This window comes from Chelonoidis abingdonii, chromosome 4, assembly GCF_003597395.2.
Source record: "Chelonoidis abingdonii isolate Lonesome George chromosome 4, CheloAbing_2.0, whole genome shotgun sequence".
Classification (NCBI taxonomy): Eukaryota; Metazoa; Chordata; order Testudines; family Testudinidae; genus Chelonoidis; species Chelonoidis abingdonii.
In genome coordinates, this window is record NC_133772.1 from 60,553,907 (window position 1) to 60,570,946 (window position 17,040).

A 17,040-nucleotide genomic window follows, 5' to 3' on the forward strand; every position below is an offset into this window, starting at 1 on the left:
CCCTCTGCCATAATAGCGGGAGCAGGATTTTAAAAGTCCCGTGCAGGGCTCTAGTTTATAGCTTGTCCGTAAAAACTTACTCTAAGCTGAAACTTGGCATGGGAGGTCACAGACTTTCTCTTTTATTAAATTCTCTTTTATTAAAACTTTGTTAAATACAGCAGTACAAAATGCAGAATGATAGATATTCTCATTTCATCTTCATTTTGTACTGCTACGGAGTTTCATCTTCCTCCACTGAAGTCATTGGGAGTAGGATCAGTACTGTGATAGGAAAAACTGGGGCCCAGTCTTGAAAGTTGTTATATTTAGAGCTGGCAGTTGAGAAGGAGGCGTATTACTAACAGTCTTCATTAAAACAAAATACAAATATTTTAATTAATTGTCAATTTATTTTAAATATTAAAAGATTTTCCTTAGCATTTTAACCCCAGTTCTGAAGTTACATTGTAGAAGCTTTGTTTTTTCACTTTAACTTTTCTGCTTTCTCGATTCATCCCAGTTTTACTGTAGGACAGCAGTTCTCAAACTGTGGGTTGTGACTCCATTTCGATGGGGTCAGCAGGGCTGAAGCCCAGAGCTGGAGCCCCTGCCCTGAGCCCCATGGGGCTGAAGGTAGGGGGTCACAATTTTTTCTACTGGAGGGAAGCCCAGATGGGATCGCCAGCACAAAACATTTGAGAAACACTGCTCTAGGAGACTAAAATTCCTGTTGAGTTTTATGGCCAGCATGCCTACAGTTACGTTGTGTGTGAGGTAGATAATAGTCATGACTGTAAGTACACTGTGGAAAGTCTGTTCCCTTTTCAGACGATTTTCTTTAGAGTAACAGCAAATTGAAAAAAGTGCTATTCTCTCTTCATAACCCAGCTATTGTCTCTCTTCCCTGGCCAGCATGCTGGACTTGACTTTGCACCCTGGCTTATACTGTGATGTCACTGAATTTCCTTTCAGCAATGCTATTCCTTATTTGTTAGCGAGGATCTAATCAGATTTATGTCTGCCTCTGTAGAGTTGACTGTGCTCAGGGGAGGGGTGCATATGCGCACGTGTGTGTGTGTGTGTGTGAGAGAGAGAGAGCGAGAGCAATGTATTATCTTTTGCATCTGCAGAGATACTGCTGACATTGCAGTCACATATAGGAAAAAGAATTTGAGAATACTGGCCCTAGACAGCTCTGCAACAGAATTGGGTATTCCTCAAAAGGTTGAGAGAGAGGTGACAAATCCAGAAATCCTGTATGGTGCACAGTGCCCTCAACTCCTGTTACAAAACACCTCCCATTGTCAGGGCTCTGATGCTGATATGATTGGTGACCTCCGTTCATTCCATCTCATAATACAGAAATATTCAATGAAACCAAAAGGTGGCAGATTCAAAATGGATGAAAGGAACACTGTTTCTAGCCCATGGAACTCATTGCCACAAGATGTGATTAAAGTCAAGCGCATAGAAGAATTCACAGAAGGACTGAATGTATATATGATAAGAGTATTCAGAATTGCTGTAATACGTATTAAAACATGAACGAGAGCTTTGGATGCATGCTTCAGGGCATAAACTAACTTCTGTCTTTCAGAAACTTCACCTACCTCATGCAGAGTTTCTTGTATCTTCCTTTGAAGCAGCTGGTACCACCTACTATCAGAGACAGGATACTGGACCACATGGACCATTGAGTTGATCCAGTATAGCAATTTCTAATTCTCATGAACTATCAGAACTATCTGAGACTCCCCCCATTGTCTTTCCATATCTTCAGTATGCTCCCAGTTCCCTCTGCATTGCCTTTGGTCCATCAATAGTCCCATTTCTTCACCTTGAACATCTTATCATTTTTTTAAAGTATTTGCATGTAAGGCACAATGACCTAATTATCTAGGCACCATTACATATAATAAAAGGAACATCAATGATCCTCAGAGTGAAGAAACCAACGTACCTCTCTAATATCCCCACCGGTTGTTGTCTCCTTTCTCACACAATTATGCAGTGCCTCCAGAGCCCCCACTCCTCCTTCCAATGTCTAGTCTTCCAATGGGCCACACCAAGTGGGTGAAATTCATCCCTATGCACAGGAGTGAATTTCACTCAAAGAGTAAATAAGGTCTGGCTGGATCATTCAGCCCTCATTCAGCACTTCCATTAAAGTCAGCAGGTGTTACATGTATGGCAGGACTGAGGGATCAGGCCCTAAATTACTCCTTTGGGAAAATGTTACTCCATCACATTGATGTTTTAAGTTACATAGGTTAATAGGAATGTGTGTGCATATGTGTATAGTTACGTGTGAAGGAACTGGAGCAGTGTATAAAAGATATGCACCTGGCATTCATCTTGTTTGTGACCTTCAGCATTTAATATTGAATAAACAATCCCATTGTTTTCTGGCCAGTTCAGGCTCTCAATAATGCAGGGATAGTAGACACTCGAGGCTGCTAAAGAAACGTTTTGAGCAGCATTGAAAACCACAAGTTTCTGGAGACTGCTCCTTGGAAACACTGGTTCAGATTCACTACTGGTGCAAACAGGCACAACTCCTTTACTTTCAGTGGAGTTGTATCTGTTACATCAGTTCAGATTTTGGCCAAATTTGTTTTGTAACAGATTGAAATGAAGTTAAAAGGTCAGCTGCCTTTTAAATGTATTATAGAAACATCATTGTTTTCTGTTTGTACTATGCTCTTAGAAACTATTAAATATAGCTTCTTGCAGATTTTGACCTTTTCAGATGTCAAAGATTGATTCTTCTCTTTGCCCACTCCTTTTCCTAGAGTCTTTCTATCTACATAATGAGCTCTATCTTAATTTCATCTAGATTTTTATACTGCACTTCTCACAAAGTTATCCATGCAAACCATTGTATTTTCAGCGGAGCCAAAATAAATATAAAGATTTTTGTTTACTTCAGTGATGTTAGTACAGAGCTGGAAAAAGTTACGGAGGTGAAACTACTGGTTCAGATCCAGCTGGGGGAGCTCAGACACTTTTTATAAGTCACACACAAAAATGTTTGTCTTCCATGGACGCTAGAAGGTATGTAGCAACATGCAAAGATCATTCCAGCCCCAATCTTTTAGAAATGGCCACACAAAAAAATCTGTATTTAAAATGGTAACACTTAGGCCCTCAAATATTGTAGCACTGCTGAACATTGCAATTGTATGCAACATAGAAAATGTAGAGCTGTAGAATTCCAAATTTGGACATTCTTACTCTTACTAAGTCTACAGTCTTTTTTAAAGTAGAGTAAAATTAGCCCTAGAGTCAAATTTGAAATTATGTTCATAATTTTGGGATATTAAAATATTTCCCAGAGCTCATTATCTAAAGCCCTAAACAAAATTGCAATATAATTAGAGTCTAGGAAACCTCAAAAGGTTTAAAGAGTGTTTTCTTTTCAGATGAGCAATGAAGTGTACACATGCTTATTAAAGCTACTCCTCTCTCCTCCCCCATCTCTTTCTCAGTGGTGCCTCCTTATATCCCCATCTCGTTCAGTATTCCCCTCCTACACAATTTCTACCCTCAACAGGCCATATGTTCTTTACTTCCCGCGTTACATTTTTCTTTCCTCCTGTAATCCCCCAGAATATTGTTGGCATCTTGGTCTCCTGCCTTTCTGGCTCTGTTCCTCAAAGTCTCCCTAATGTAGATACTGCACTATATGTTCCTCCACACAACCTCCTTCCATTCTCTTCTTGCACACTTTTATTCCATACCACTGAAGACCAGTTCTGGTGTCTAGATGCTTGTCTGGCACTGATAATGTGAAAAAAATGCAAGTTCTGTTACACTGTGGTGGTTCTCCAGTGATATGCATACCGTATATAGTATAGCACGACAGAACTGTGGAGCAAATACCAATAGTTTGGGGCCCCATCGCAGAGGAAGCATGGCTCTGAAACACATTTTCAGAAGTGGAAGCAAATGCCCTTTGAAGCACGTTAGTGAAAGATGGGACTCCAAGAAGGAAGCAATTCAGAAGTCTGTTGGGAGATATCAGGGAAGGAGAAGGAACCTGTTTGAGGATGTGTGAGAAGTTCCCCATGAAATAAACCGTTTTCCTTTCATACAAAGGACTGAAAGGTGTATCCATTTCTATGTCTATCCTTAAATACAAGCTCTGTCTCTGTAGTTAGTCTAGGTCAGATGCTGTAAATCGGCAAATGGCTTCAATGGAACTATGCCAGTTTACAGCAGACGAGAATCTGGCCCTCTCTTTTTTGACTGAGGGGCTGCAAATTCAAGTATAGAGCTTCACCTGAAATGATCCTAACCTGAAACACCCATCTAATAATTCATACTGTTCTGAGGATGGGAGCAAGAACAATTTGAAGCAAGAAGCATATTTCATACTTGGATTAATGGTGGCAAATATAATTGTGTAGTGCACTCATTTGGTAGCTTTTCTTTAAATGCAAGCTTCTTTGTAAGAGAAAAATGCTGTTGTGGGCCATTTTCTTTTCAAACACCACAGTCATTCACTGATTGCATCTCTAAATGTTTCATTCTTAGGACCACAACCAAGGACTCCACTGACTATACATAGTCTGAGAACTACTGATGTGTAGCAAATCACTCCATTGGGGGGTCATCTAACACATTGTGATTCCACATGTAGATGCACACAAATTATATACACACATTTTTGTGTGTGCAGTTGCATGTATCCAGTTTTGAAAAATGGGGCATAAAGCAAAGTGTAAAATACTGATGTCAAGTATTGCTGAAAATAGCTACCACATGTACACTATATGCTTTCAAAATTTAAATAAGCCTTGTCTCGTTACGGCAATCTAAAAATTGAAAAACTGTGAGAAGCCACTGCCAAATCTTGGCTCAGATGCATTAGGTCTGCCATGTCTCCCTCTGGCAGTGTAAAGCAGAGTTAAATCTGGTTTAGTTGGCCAGTTGAGGATTTCCCTGTCATAAGGGAATCCACAGGTGGCATTGGGACAGTAAAGTGACTCCTGCACAAATCTTCTCCCCTCTCTGTCCCAGATGAAGGGGCATGGCTTGAAATAGGCTGCATTATCTGTCTCCAGGGACGAGGACAAGTGCCTGTCTGCCACAGGATCAGGAACTGCAAAGGTGACTTACTGACATCTTTGCTTCCCACCCCTTGTCTAGAATTGCACAGCTCAGCTGGGCCAGAGGATGTGTGCCAAAGCTTTTCTGGAGTTATCAGCATCTCTTCAGACAAAGATGGTCAAACCCCACCCCCATTTAACCTTGTCCCCCACAAAAACAAAACTAGAGTAACTCAGCTGAACTGCTTTCTGATATTACTTCAATAAGAACAGTTCAACTGGAGGCTGATAGCTCGTGTAGCTCCCAGGACATTTTCACTCTGCCCCATAGAGTGAGAGAGCCAGGGAGGAGAGAATTTGGTCGAATTGACTGAAAGACGGTATAACACTGGCTGAACAGGACTGATGCCAAAGTACCTCTGTATTTTACATACCACCACTCTTTACCTTAGAATGCATTAGAGATTCTGGGTTATATGTATCTACTCATTCTAGAGGTCTACAAAAGCAACATGACTAAAATAATCATAATATTGTGCACCAGCATAGTGGTGTCCACATGAAGTACTCAAAATACTTTACAAAGAATATTGCAGTCCTAAAGAATTAAACCTCACAATCTTTGTTGAATTAGACAGTATTAGCCTCATTGTAGAAACATGAGGCACTGAGAGGTTAAGTGACGCTCCAGGATCACACAGGAGGTCTGTAGCAGATCTGGGACTAGAACAAGTCACCTGACTCTCAGACTTGTGCTTATGTCACAAGACTATCCTTACGACAAAAGAGCTGCAAGAAATACGCTATATTTATTCTTTAAGATTTTCACACTGTGACCCTTATTTATTGCCTGCTTCAGTATCTATTATGAAATAATATCCTGATGTTTGCTATAAGAAAGGGCTTAATGAAAATTAGGTTCCATAGAGCTCAGTTCCAGGGTTAAAAGTTTTTAAATTACAGCAGCTCTTATCTTGTAATTCATAGATGGCTTTTAAAAATGCACTTAATCCATTTTACACTATTTTTTCCACTTATTTTGTTTCTACTTAAACTACATACACCCCCCACCCCTCTCTACAACAATTTTCTACCTTCCCACGAGGCACACTCTGTTGTTTCATTAAATGGAGAAAGTTGCCTGTGCTTTTCCTCCTTAGCAAACATTTATGAGCTGTATGTTTTTTATTGAAAGGCTCTTCTTTATTGTGCATAAAGGTCATATCTTCCCTTTATAGTTTGTTCAGTTCAGGACACTCTCTGCTATTAAGTTCTAAATGTAAAACTGAAATAGGTACTTTCAGGATGTGTTTATAGGTCAGTTCTGTAATTGGGAATGCCGATTTAGTGTTCTGTTTTGTCATTTTTCTTCTACAAATGGAACTACTATCTTCCTCCCCAGCAATCTCACAAGTTTGTGCGTTTGCTCTAAGTGCTGACCAAAATAAAGAGCCCATCATCATCATTACTACTTGTGTGTAACTGTTTCCTTCGGAAATGGATTTTAGGCATTTCCTCCACTATTGGCCTTGGAAAGAAAACAGGCGTAGGCTTGGCCTACACTACACAGTTAGGTCGATGTAAGGCCGTTACATCAACCTGATTTTCTCAGTGTACATCTACAACCTTGCTTCCGCCGACATAAGTGTCCTACCGACATCATAACTCCACCACTCCGAGAGGGCGTATGGCAGTGTAGTTAGGGTGATGCAGTGTCTACACAGACACTGCATTACTTACATTGGCTGTTGGCTCTCATGGAGCTGTGACCTTGACAAGAAAGCCAGGCTATCACTAGGGTAGGTAGGAGGCTCCAGCAACAGCCCAGCTGCCCCCTAGACTCCCTGCCCAGCCACAGCCCGGCTCTCCCCTGACTTCCCACTCACTTGTTGCCTCGAGGCTCATCCGGAGAGGGCTGGTACTGCCCAGAAGTCTCCTGGCTTCCTGCCCCATAGCCCCCAGGTGGAATCATTTTGGGGAAAGGAAATCTGGTGAGAAACAAATCCTGTGCTGCCTTTCGGCAGCAGAAGGAATTGTTTTCTTTGTTAGGCAGATTTAACATACACCTGTAAGTCTCATCATGAAGCTTAAAATTCCCCTCCCTCTTGTGTTTATGTCAAGTTATGTGCATGTCTCTTGCAGTACAAGGTGTGAAGAGGTTTTGTGTCCTAGCACAAAGCATCTTTTTAATTGCAGAAAAAGTAGCTTTCAGATTGCCAAGTGGAGAGGAATCTGTGGGGAGAGTGCTGGCCTTCTGCATAGAAGTCAAGAACTGTGGAGAGAAAAATTGGCCAGGTGTTTGCCTTTCATCTGGATATTCAATGTGACACATCTGGTGCCAGTATAACTGCTATTTCTAAATGATAAGGAAGTTTTGCAATCATGGGAGGGTTGAGCTGTCAGGTGAGCCAGAGATCAAGAATTATCATGACAGTTTCATGGCATATGAAAGATGCTGTGAAGTGCAGTATGATTCTAGCCAGCGGTGGTTAAATTAGGTTCTCTTGGACTTAGTCTGATGTGCAGGATAAGAGGGACCAATATCATTCCATGCATTGTGTAGGAGGAAGTTAGGGTTTGTTTGGGCCCACCAAACGCAGAGACAAAAATCACTTGTAATGTCTGATTACCAATCCCATGTTTTACTCTGGCTCTGGGCTTCACGGATGGTACTACTCAGCAGTCTAATTACTTTCTTTTCTTGAAAATGTCGTAAAAATCAGGTATACCAGTAATATTTTCAGGAGTCAACTAGTCACTTTCACTTGGCTCCCAATCTTGCAAATTTGTCAAGAGTCTAATCATGTGTACTACTGACTAAGCAACCTTGAGTATCAACTTTGCCCTGTGCTTCAGCAGACCGAAGGCTTGTGTAAGGAAAACTGATTGAAATCTTTAAAAAACAAAACTAAAAGAAGTATCTTCCACCCTCAGCTAAGGAAGTTTCTTTTAACAAGTAATCAGCCCAGGAAAATTGTGCAGCATATTGGTAACTACAGGTACCAGTTAATTTTCTTCTTTGTGAAATAATTTAAAAGTATAACAGTTATGACTAGATCTTACTGTTTAGGCATGCAAAAATATATCATGCAATAGAAATAAATTGTAACTATTTGCAACAGGGAATCTAATAGAGGCACTTAATGTTATATTACCACTAGCCCAGTCTTAACTCACTATACATGTTTCAAGTTTGTTGGGGGTAAACAGCTATTCATTGGTCCGCTCAAGGGATTCACAGTACATCAACTTCATTTTGGCTGCACCACAACACAGCATAGTACAAAAACGGAATGACCTTTCTTGTGATCTCATCTAAACCTGAACCTGCGTCGGAAACCCATTTTTTTATTGACATTGTTCTGAACAAGTTCTCCTGTGTGCACTTCTAACAAGCTTTGTTCTCTCTAGAAACTTGAGGCAGCATAAAGGGCAAGTGAATAACTCTGCTGAGTGAGGGCACAATATTCTCATTGAACATGCACAAGCAGTAGTAAACTCAAGCTGAAATAGCTCCACCAGGAATTGCAGTTTAAATCTCTGTCTCCCAGGGGTTCTTTCTGTCACCCCCATATACAATATTTATTAATTGCTTATGAAAATGTTTAGTGTGTTAAAGAGAATGTTTTACACTCTATATTATGCACACATGGCACTACTGGGGAGGTTTGCAAGAAGTTGTCTTACAAGTTAGTTCCCATGTGGTGTCTGTTAGTCACAGCTAATTATTTAGTCTTTGGTGAATGCAGACTACACTGGAACTCTGATTCCCTTTCTCCTCTCCCTCGACTGCTAAAGAACAAAAATTACTGCACACCATCTAGGTTTATGGCATGTCTAATTCTCCGAAGAGCTCCAGTAAGATAACAGCTATGGTTTCACATTTCAGATTTAACTGTAATATTACAGCACTCTTTGCATGAGAAACGGGTAAAGAATCATTAATTGATAGCGACAAATTCAGCCCCCCCCCCATTGTGTGTGTGTTTTGTCATAGTACAGTTTGACTATGGTTTGTTATATAGATGAAAAAATAGCCAAATTATGTTTTAATTTTCAAGTGGAACTCTGAAAAATTTAATCATCTGCATATGGCTAGAAACTAGAGTATTACAATAAAAGAAAGATTGTTAGCTAATTTAGCTGTTTGTTTCAGACATCTGTGAGTAAGAAACTGAACTTTAATTGCAGTGGAAAAGAACAGCAAAAACAAAGTTCTGACACGGCAGAGTTCAGAGACACAAACTCTGGTGCAAATTCAGCCTTCACATACTGAACCCTGCTGAAATCAATGGGAGTTTTGTCATTGACTTCAGCGGGTGCAGGATTACCGTAAGTCCTAAATGGAACTAGACATTTTCTTTCCATATGTAAACGCACAGCGTGCAGTCGTGCAAACTTTTACTTAAGCCAGTAATCCTGACGTACATGCATTATTACATATGGGACTACTTATATGATGAAGGATGGTCTGTCTATTGTACACTTTAAATGGTTCCGTTCAGTGAATCTGGAATCTGCAAAGGTTCCCATAACTCTTATACTGGAGTCATCTTTATAGGACAAAAGACCTTTCCATTTCACACACAGTAGATTGAACAGGTCATCAGAATATCAACCCCTGGTTAAATACTGATATTCCTCAGATCAACTTCTGATAAAAACAAAACATTTGAATTATGAAAATGAGAAGTAGATTTATAATCTCAAAGGGAAATTGTCAATTTAATGTAGGCCCCAAATATAGTTATGTGTATAATATGAAATGCCGAAGGGGATGGGTGAAGATCCGATTTACACAGTGGAGATATGTAACTCTTGCTGACTTCATTGTAAACTGAAAATTTAAATATTTCCTTGAGGGTGTTTTACATTTTTAATGAAAACAGATTTCATCTATTTAAATGTTCCTTTCCAGAGTAGTGATTCAGAAAGACAACACCTCTGTGCTAGTACATAACTTGAGAGAGAAGGAACTAAAAATCTAGAGAGGGCCCATTGTCTAGACCTGCTCTGCTTGCTGTGTGGATCCCAGATTTTAGTCTGAGAGCATTTCTAATAGAATGTAAAACTGACTAGTTTAAGTGCCCAAGCCATATGAAACGCAAAACAGCACAAATGGTGAAAAGCAAGTGAGGATTTTGAAATTCCTTTGTTTGTAATAGCCTAAAATGTTAGTAATAGAGGTAAGGATATAATTTTTATCTTGACGATATGCATTTCACATCTGATAACAGCTTTTATATTTCTACATCAGAACTACTCAATTTTGCTTTCACATTTTATAGCAAAACTTATCAGGAAAAAACATTTTTGTCAAATATGATAGTTCCTTTCATCCCCATAAAGAGTGTGTGTCTCAATCCGATGGTTTCTATAATAGACTCTCCCCTAACTGCTATGATGGAGAAAACTGAAGGGCCCCATTTCCCCCCAGAATTAAATATGTATTAAGGTATTTTAAAGAATGTAATATCTTTTTAGGGTTACCACGTATAGTTGTATCATTTCACAATGCTCTAATGTTAGAGATCATACAGCCATGCTATACTATACAGGCCTGTGACCATTGCCACAAAAAAGGTACAACAGTTCTTTGTTCCCATCTTCTATTAGGGCACCTTGCACTGCAGGTGGTTCTCTTTTTCCTGCTACCAAACCATGTTTTGGGGTTTGATTTTTTTTTTTGGTCTAGGTCAGGAGTGGGCAAACGTTTTGGCCCAAGGGCTACATCTGGGTATGGAAATTATATAGTGGGCCATGAATGCTCACAAAATTGGGAGTTGGGGTGCGGGAGGGAGTGAGGGCTCCAGCTGGAGGTGTGGGCTCTGGGGTGGGGCCAGAAATGTGGAGTTCAGGGTGCTCCAGGCTGGGACTGAGGGGTTCGGCGGGCAGGAGGGGGATCATGGTGTGGGAGGGTGTCAGGGGTGCAGGCTCCTGGCAGCACTTACCTCAAGCAGTGGAGGCACAGTCAGGCGGCTCTGCGCACTGCCCTGTCCACAGGCATCGCCCCTGCAACTCCCATTGGCCGCGGTTCCCACCATGTGGAGCAGAGCAAGCCCCAGATCCCTCTCCCCAGCTGTAGCTCAAGGGCCAGAATAAAACATCTGGAGGGCTTGGATGCAGCCCCTGGACTAGTTTGCCCACCCCTGGTCTAGGTGCTTACCTTAAAATAAGGGAAGAGCCCAAGCCCAAATCCTGGAATTGACATCCCCCAAAGATCTAGGCCTGAACACACTGACTGTCTCCTTTCTTTCTGATGGGTAAACCCAAGCCCCAGAGTCAAATACCCTTGAAACTGTAGGAAAGGTGGGCTCCTGATATGGATTCAAATTTACAGCTGGGGCACTTTAAAAAACAAACAAACAAACAAAAAACCCCACAAACCTTAGCCCTTTGTTTTGGGAATGGTCCCTTCCAAAGACAAATGCTCTTTGGTCAGTGAGTGATCGTAAAACGACAGGAGAGATGGCCAAAACAGTACAGAAAAATTTACAATTTAGAAATTCCCAAGAGAGAAAAGATTGCTGTATCAGACTGAGACAGTTTGTCTTATTTTTTCCCCAAAGGACACCATGGTTTAATGGATGGGGCTTTAACCTACCCAGAGGTCAGTCTTTGCTGGACAAGTGGAACCTTATCCCTGAGGGCACTGATATCCTAATGACACATGGACCTCCTCTTGGTAAGTGAAGGAAAAGCTGTGTGGTTTTGTAAGTAAAATGCACTTTTAGTGCAAGCAAAGCTATTAATACTTTAAGTGACACAATTTTACCCTAACAAAACTATGAATTAAAAAAAAAAATCAATAAAGAAATCTAGTACGATAATTAAACTAAGCAATTATGTTGGGCTTCTAGGTATTTTTAAATTAAATTTTTTGATTTAGTGAAGCCAAGGAAAATCAAAGGTGTATCTAGCTGCACAGCCATTTGAGTTAGATCCTTTATTTTAAGAACAGTTTGACAAAGCTTCCAGTCCCCAGGGCCTACGATTCTCCAGGACTGACTAAAAACATTTTGAAAGATTGGTCCTCCCTCGCAACCACCACCACTAGCATTAGAACATAATGTTTATTTAAGCTTTTTATTGGATCAGGATTATACAGTGGTTATTTAATTACTCTTCTTTACCCTTAGAAAATTACTTGCTTCTTGTAGCAGTGCCTTCTTGTGGCCCCACCACAAACTCAGTCGGAAACCGCTCCAAAGTACATGCACCAGTGCTCTTTTACTGTTCGTGCTTATCCCCACCACCTACTATTTACATATCTTACAGACCAACACCCTGGGAGACTGCTAGCTTCTCCTGCCAGCAGGGAGCAACAGCTCCTTGTTCCTCCCTTTCCTGACTCCTTCCTCTGCTTCCTCCCAGCCAACTTTATATAGCAGGCTGGCCACTCAGGCCCACAGGTGCATCCCCTCAGGTGATTAGGGTGTGGCCTCCCCAGCCAGTCCTAACTAATCCCCCTTTTAAGCAGAGCTGGGCTAACAGGGCCCTGGCTTGGATCTCCTAGCGAGCACCCTGTTACACTTTGTTAAACAGATTTACCAAAAGGTCACAATTACGCTTAAATATTAAAAATTGGATTATATTAATGAAGTACCAAAATTCTGTTGCGACCTATTCATTCAAACTACACCCATTTATTTCAATTAGAGATGAGTACATGTATCTGAGTACAGAATCTGAGTTTTCATGAATGGCATCTTGAGCCAAATCCCGCTTCCCATACTCACATGAGTACCCCTGTTGATCCACAGAGTTATGCTATGATAAGAGGCATCTATGAGGTTGTCCCGATTGCCTCAGAAAGCAGGTAAAAAGAGTATTCAGCACACGTGTGATTTTAAATAGAGTTTGAGCCTAACTCTGATTGCACTGAAGGGCAAAATTCCCATTGATTTCAGCGGGAGAAGAGTTATGTCAACACTGAGCCTTTTGGAAAATGCTACCATAACGCTTCTTTATGCTGTGTTCCACCAAGTCACACATTTCTGGTTCTTACTCTGTGAGACAGATACAAATCTACGGTCACATCCTCAGCCAGTGTCAATTGCCATAGCTCCATTTAAGTCCGTAGAGCTATGATAACTTATACCAGCTGAGGATCTACCTGTATAAAAATGTTCTATCAGGGTGAGAAAGATCAGGTGCAAGCACGCATTAATTAGTAGATTGTGTGGTTTTGCCAAGCTTTTAGCCAGATCCTCAGCTTACGTAAATTAGAAAATTTCCACTGACTTCAGCAGAGCTATACAGGTTTGCACCAGCTCAGCATCTGAGCCAATCGTTACAAAATACTATTTTAAACTGTGTATGATATGCTTTAAAAATGGCATTTAAATGCCAGAGGCCAGTTGAATGGTCCAGCAGGTTTCTTGGTGGATGGAGCGTGAGGAACCTAAGGCATGGTAGGACATCACAGCCAAGGGTTTGGCTGCACTGTAGCGGCACAGCTATAGCAGTTGCTTTTAACCCCTTGCTTGCTACAGTGACGTAAGTGGTTTTTCCAACACTGTAGTTAATCCACGTCCCTCTTCCCCCCTACCCCCTCAAAGAATTCTTCCATCTAGAGTGGGACTTTAGGTTGTCTTAAAACTACATTTTACACCTGTGAATGACACAGCTAGGCTGACCTACGTTTTAGATGCAGACCAAGCCTGAGTTAGGAGTCAGCAATCCTAGCAGAGCTGAACGTTGTGGGACTTAAGAAGAACAGAACAAAATTTTACACTAATAATATACTCCAGGGATTGGCAAACCTTTACCAGGCCGGTTTGTTTACCTGCTGCGTCTGCAGGTTCGGCCAATCACAGCTCCCACTGGCCATGGTTCGCCACTGAAGCAGAGCCCAGCACATCCCTCAGCCCACGCCACTTCCCGCAGCCCCCATTGGCCTGGAGCGGCGAACCGCCGAACCTGTTGATGCAGCACGTAAACAAACCATCCCGGCCCGCCATGGGCTTTCCCTGGCAGACCATGTGCCAAAGGTTGCCGATCCCTGATATACTCAGTGCTTATCTTTAGCCTGGTTATTAGGGGCATTCAGTTTATAATGCTACCAAGGGAATATTGTAAAAATGTACATGTTACCTGTAAATCTTCTAGAGCCAATGTGTGTCTTCAACAGAGTTGTGATCTAGCACTTCTTCTCAGTGGAATGTCCTGTACTTTGAAAGCCACCCTTCTGATTGTAGTGATTTATTTATTTATATTTTATCTATTTACTTCTTCCCAAGAAACAAAAAAAAAAAGCCCCAAGTACGTTTATAATTTTTCCTGGTTGCTAGATTTCAATGGGCTGCCATTCCACATATTGTAAATTGGTTTCCCATAGTGTACTTTAGTCTCAGCAGTATCACAATATTTCTTAGTTGAATTTTTTGTAACATCCCTTCTGAAATTTTACTCCACTCCTTTAAAAAAAAAAAAAAAAAGCAGAAGTATAGCCTCCCATTTTGTGGATACAGTTTACATCCATTTTAATTGTGGGCACAGATCAGGGCATTAGAGATGCAAATAGAGATACTGGGCCTCAGCATGCCTGAAAATTCACCTCAAATATTGCCTTTTAATGTGGCTACATATTAATTTAGGTAGATTATGTCATTACCTACCTTGGCTATTCGACTAGTTTTGAAGAGGATATATAGTCCAGTTTATGTCCCACCATTTTTAATCAGCTTGGGCCAAATTTATCCCTTGTATAACTACTTTGAAGTCAACAGAGTAACATCAAGAGTGAGTTTGCTCCTCCTTTCAGCTATGATTTATCTTTTGCTTTTCATAATCCTTCACACCCTTTTGAATGTTAGTCTCGGCTGTAATAGTCCAAACAGCCCACATTTATACTAATTGATGTCAAATTTTATGGATTTTCCATATTAGCTGTAGAACTAAGTGGTTTTTACTTTAAAAGTAGTCAATTAGCACTAGGTTGCTCGTAGCTGTTTCCCTGTCGCTCTGTGCTGCCTATTTTCAGTGATCCGGGCTCCACAGTAACCCAACACTCACAGACCCTGGGCCTCTGGAAGTTGTTGAAGATGATACGTTTTAAATTTCTGGGGTTGCAGAGGTGCCAGGTGTGAGAAAAGAAGATCCTTCCAGTGGCCTGTCTCTGGAATAACTGTGACCAGCACTTTTTACCTGACTAGCTTGGAAAGTAGACTGCTACGACAGCAGTAGAAGGGAGAAATAAGCCAGGAGGTGGGGGCAGGGGAATCAAGAAGGGGAAAAAATTGCAGCACTGCCAGGAATAAGAGTCACAAAACTTCCACTCATGAAGAAGAGTCTAAAATTCTAATAAATCAAATCACATACAGAAAATGTTAATTAGGCAGGAGTAGGGGGAAGGAAAAAGGAAAAAACCGTAGAAACCTAAGGAAGACAGAGTGAGAAGTTTCTTAAAAGACCTTGTATGCTTTATCTGTAATCCTAACCTCTCCATTAATGTAATAAACCTGTAGTGAATTATGGCTTCCTGAAAGTCTAAATGAAAACCTAACTGAATAGAGAAAATTAAGAGTATTGATTGCATTCTGCCCTCAGGTTTTCGAGACTGGGTCCCAAAGGAGCTGCAAAGAGTTGGCTGTGTGGAACTGTTGAACACTGTGCAAAGGCGAGTAAGGCCCAAACTCCATGTCTTTGGTGGAATTCATGAAGGTAAGAAATAGTAGGGCTCCCTAGGTCTGTATGAGAATCCCCATGGGGGAAATAAGTAGATCTCTGTGGTACTTTATACCAGATGTGGGCTTTCCATTTATGATGATTAAGGGCTTGCCTACACTACTCGCTGGACCAGCGGGCAACGATCAATTCAGCGGGGGTCGATTTATCATGTCTAGCTGAGCGCTCTCCTGTCGACGCCGGTATTCTACCAGAACGAGAAGCGCAAGTGGAGTCGACAGCAGAGCGTCAGCTGTCAACTTACCACAGAGAAGACACAGCAGTAAGTAGATCTAAGTACATCAACTTCATTTACGCTATTCACTTAGCTGAAGTTGCCTATCTTAGATCGACCCTGTGCAGTAGTGTAGACAAGACCGTAGTGGAATAAAATGGGAAAACATAGATCTGCTGGATGCTCAGCACTTTGGAAACTCACTTCTTAGTGTCCAAACAGAGACTTAGTAGTCCATCTTGAGGAACTCATATTTTAAAATATTGACCACATACAGGATATCCACAGCTGGAATTTGCAATAATTGTGCTGTGCCACTTTATTTGCTTTCAAAGCTTCTGGGGGAGAGTTCCCTCATATTCAGAAGAATAAAAGCAAATCAAAATTTGTCGTACCAAACCACAAGAAAGTCCCAGTTACTCCAAGTACAGGAGCCAGCAAAGGAGATAGAAGAGACAGGGTGGTATTCGGAGAAAGCTTGCTCCATCAAGTTACCTCAGTCAGTATATGAGGGAGAGTACAGTAGAAGGGAGGGCAGCTTGTGCCATAAGTCAGGAGGGAAGAGAGGGTAACCACCACAGTTCCTTTGAAATCCACTTCTGAAGTCATTCTGCAATACATTTCATGAGGTGTAATCTTTCAAGGTCTGTGAACCTCAGAAAAGCTTTTTCAGAAGGTATATTTCCCCATTTTTAATCTCACACCTGGAAGGCGGAGTGTGAAGCTTCAGAACAATAAGCTCATTTTGTGGGGATGGGAGGGAATGAGAGATTAAATAAATACATTTGGAGGTTTTTAAATATTTAATATATTTTGTGGCTTTCATGTTCTTCTTCGAGTGATTGGTCATATCCATTCCAGTAGGTGTATGCGCCGCGCGTGCACGTTTGTCAGAAGACTTTTACCCTAGCAACTCCAGCGGGCCGACAGGTCGCCCCCTAGAGTGGCGCCGCCATGGCGGGTAATATATACCCCTGCCGGCCCGTCCACTCCTCAGTTCCTTCTTACCGCCGTGTCGGTCGTTGGAACTGTGGAGCGCGGCATAGCTGACCTCCACGTCCCTAGCTTCTCTTCATTCACCGTTCTAGTTCTAGTGTTAGTTTT

General features: G+C 41.4%; 1 protein-coding gene across 2 annotated transcripts in view; it reads left to right on the forward strand.

The window, feature by feature from the left end:
- The window catches only part of MPPED2 (metallophosphoesterase domain containing 2), a 136,021-nt gene that overhangs the window by 108,595 nt on the left and 10,386 nt on the right, over positions 1-17,040 (forward strand). For both annotated transcript variants that reach the window (XM_032779874.2, XM_032779875.2), the window contains exons 5-6: positions 11,603-11,718; positions 15,585-15,698. In XM_032779874.2, coding sequence (XP_032635765.1) covers positions 11,603-11,718; positions 15,585-15,698 — 230 coding nt within the window. The remainder of the gene's footprint in view (positions 1-11,602; positions 11,719-15,584; positions 15,699-17,040) is intronic.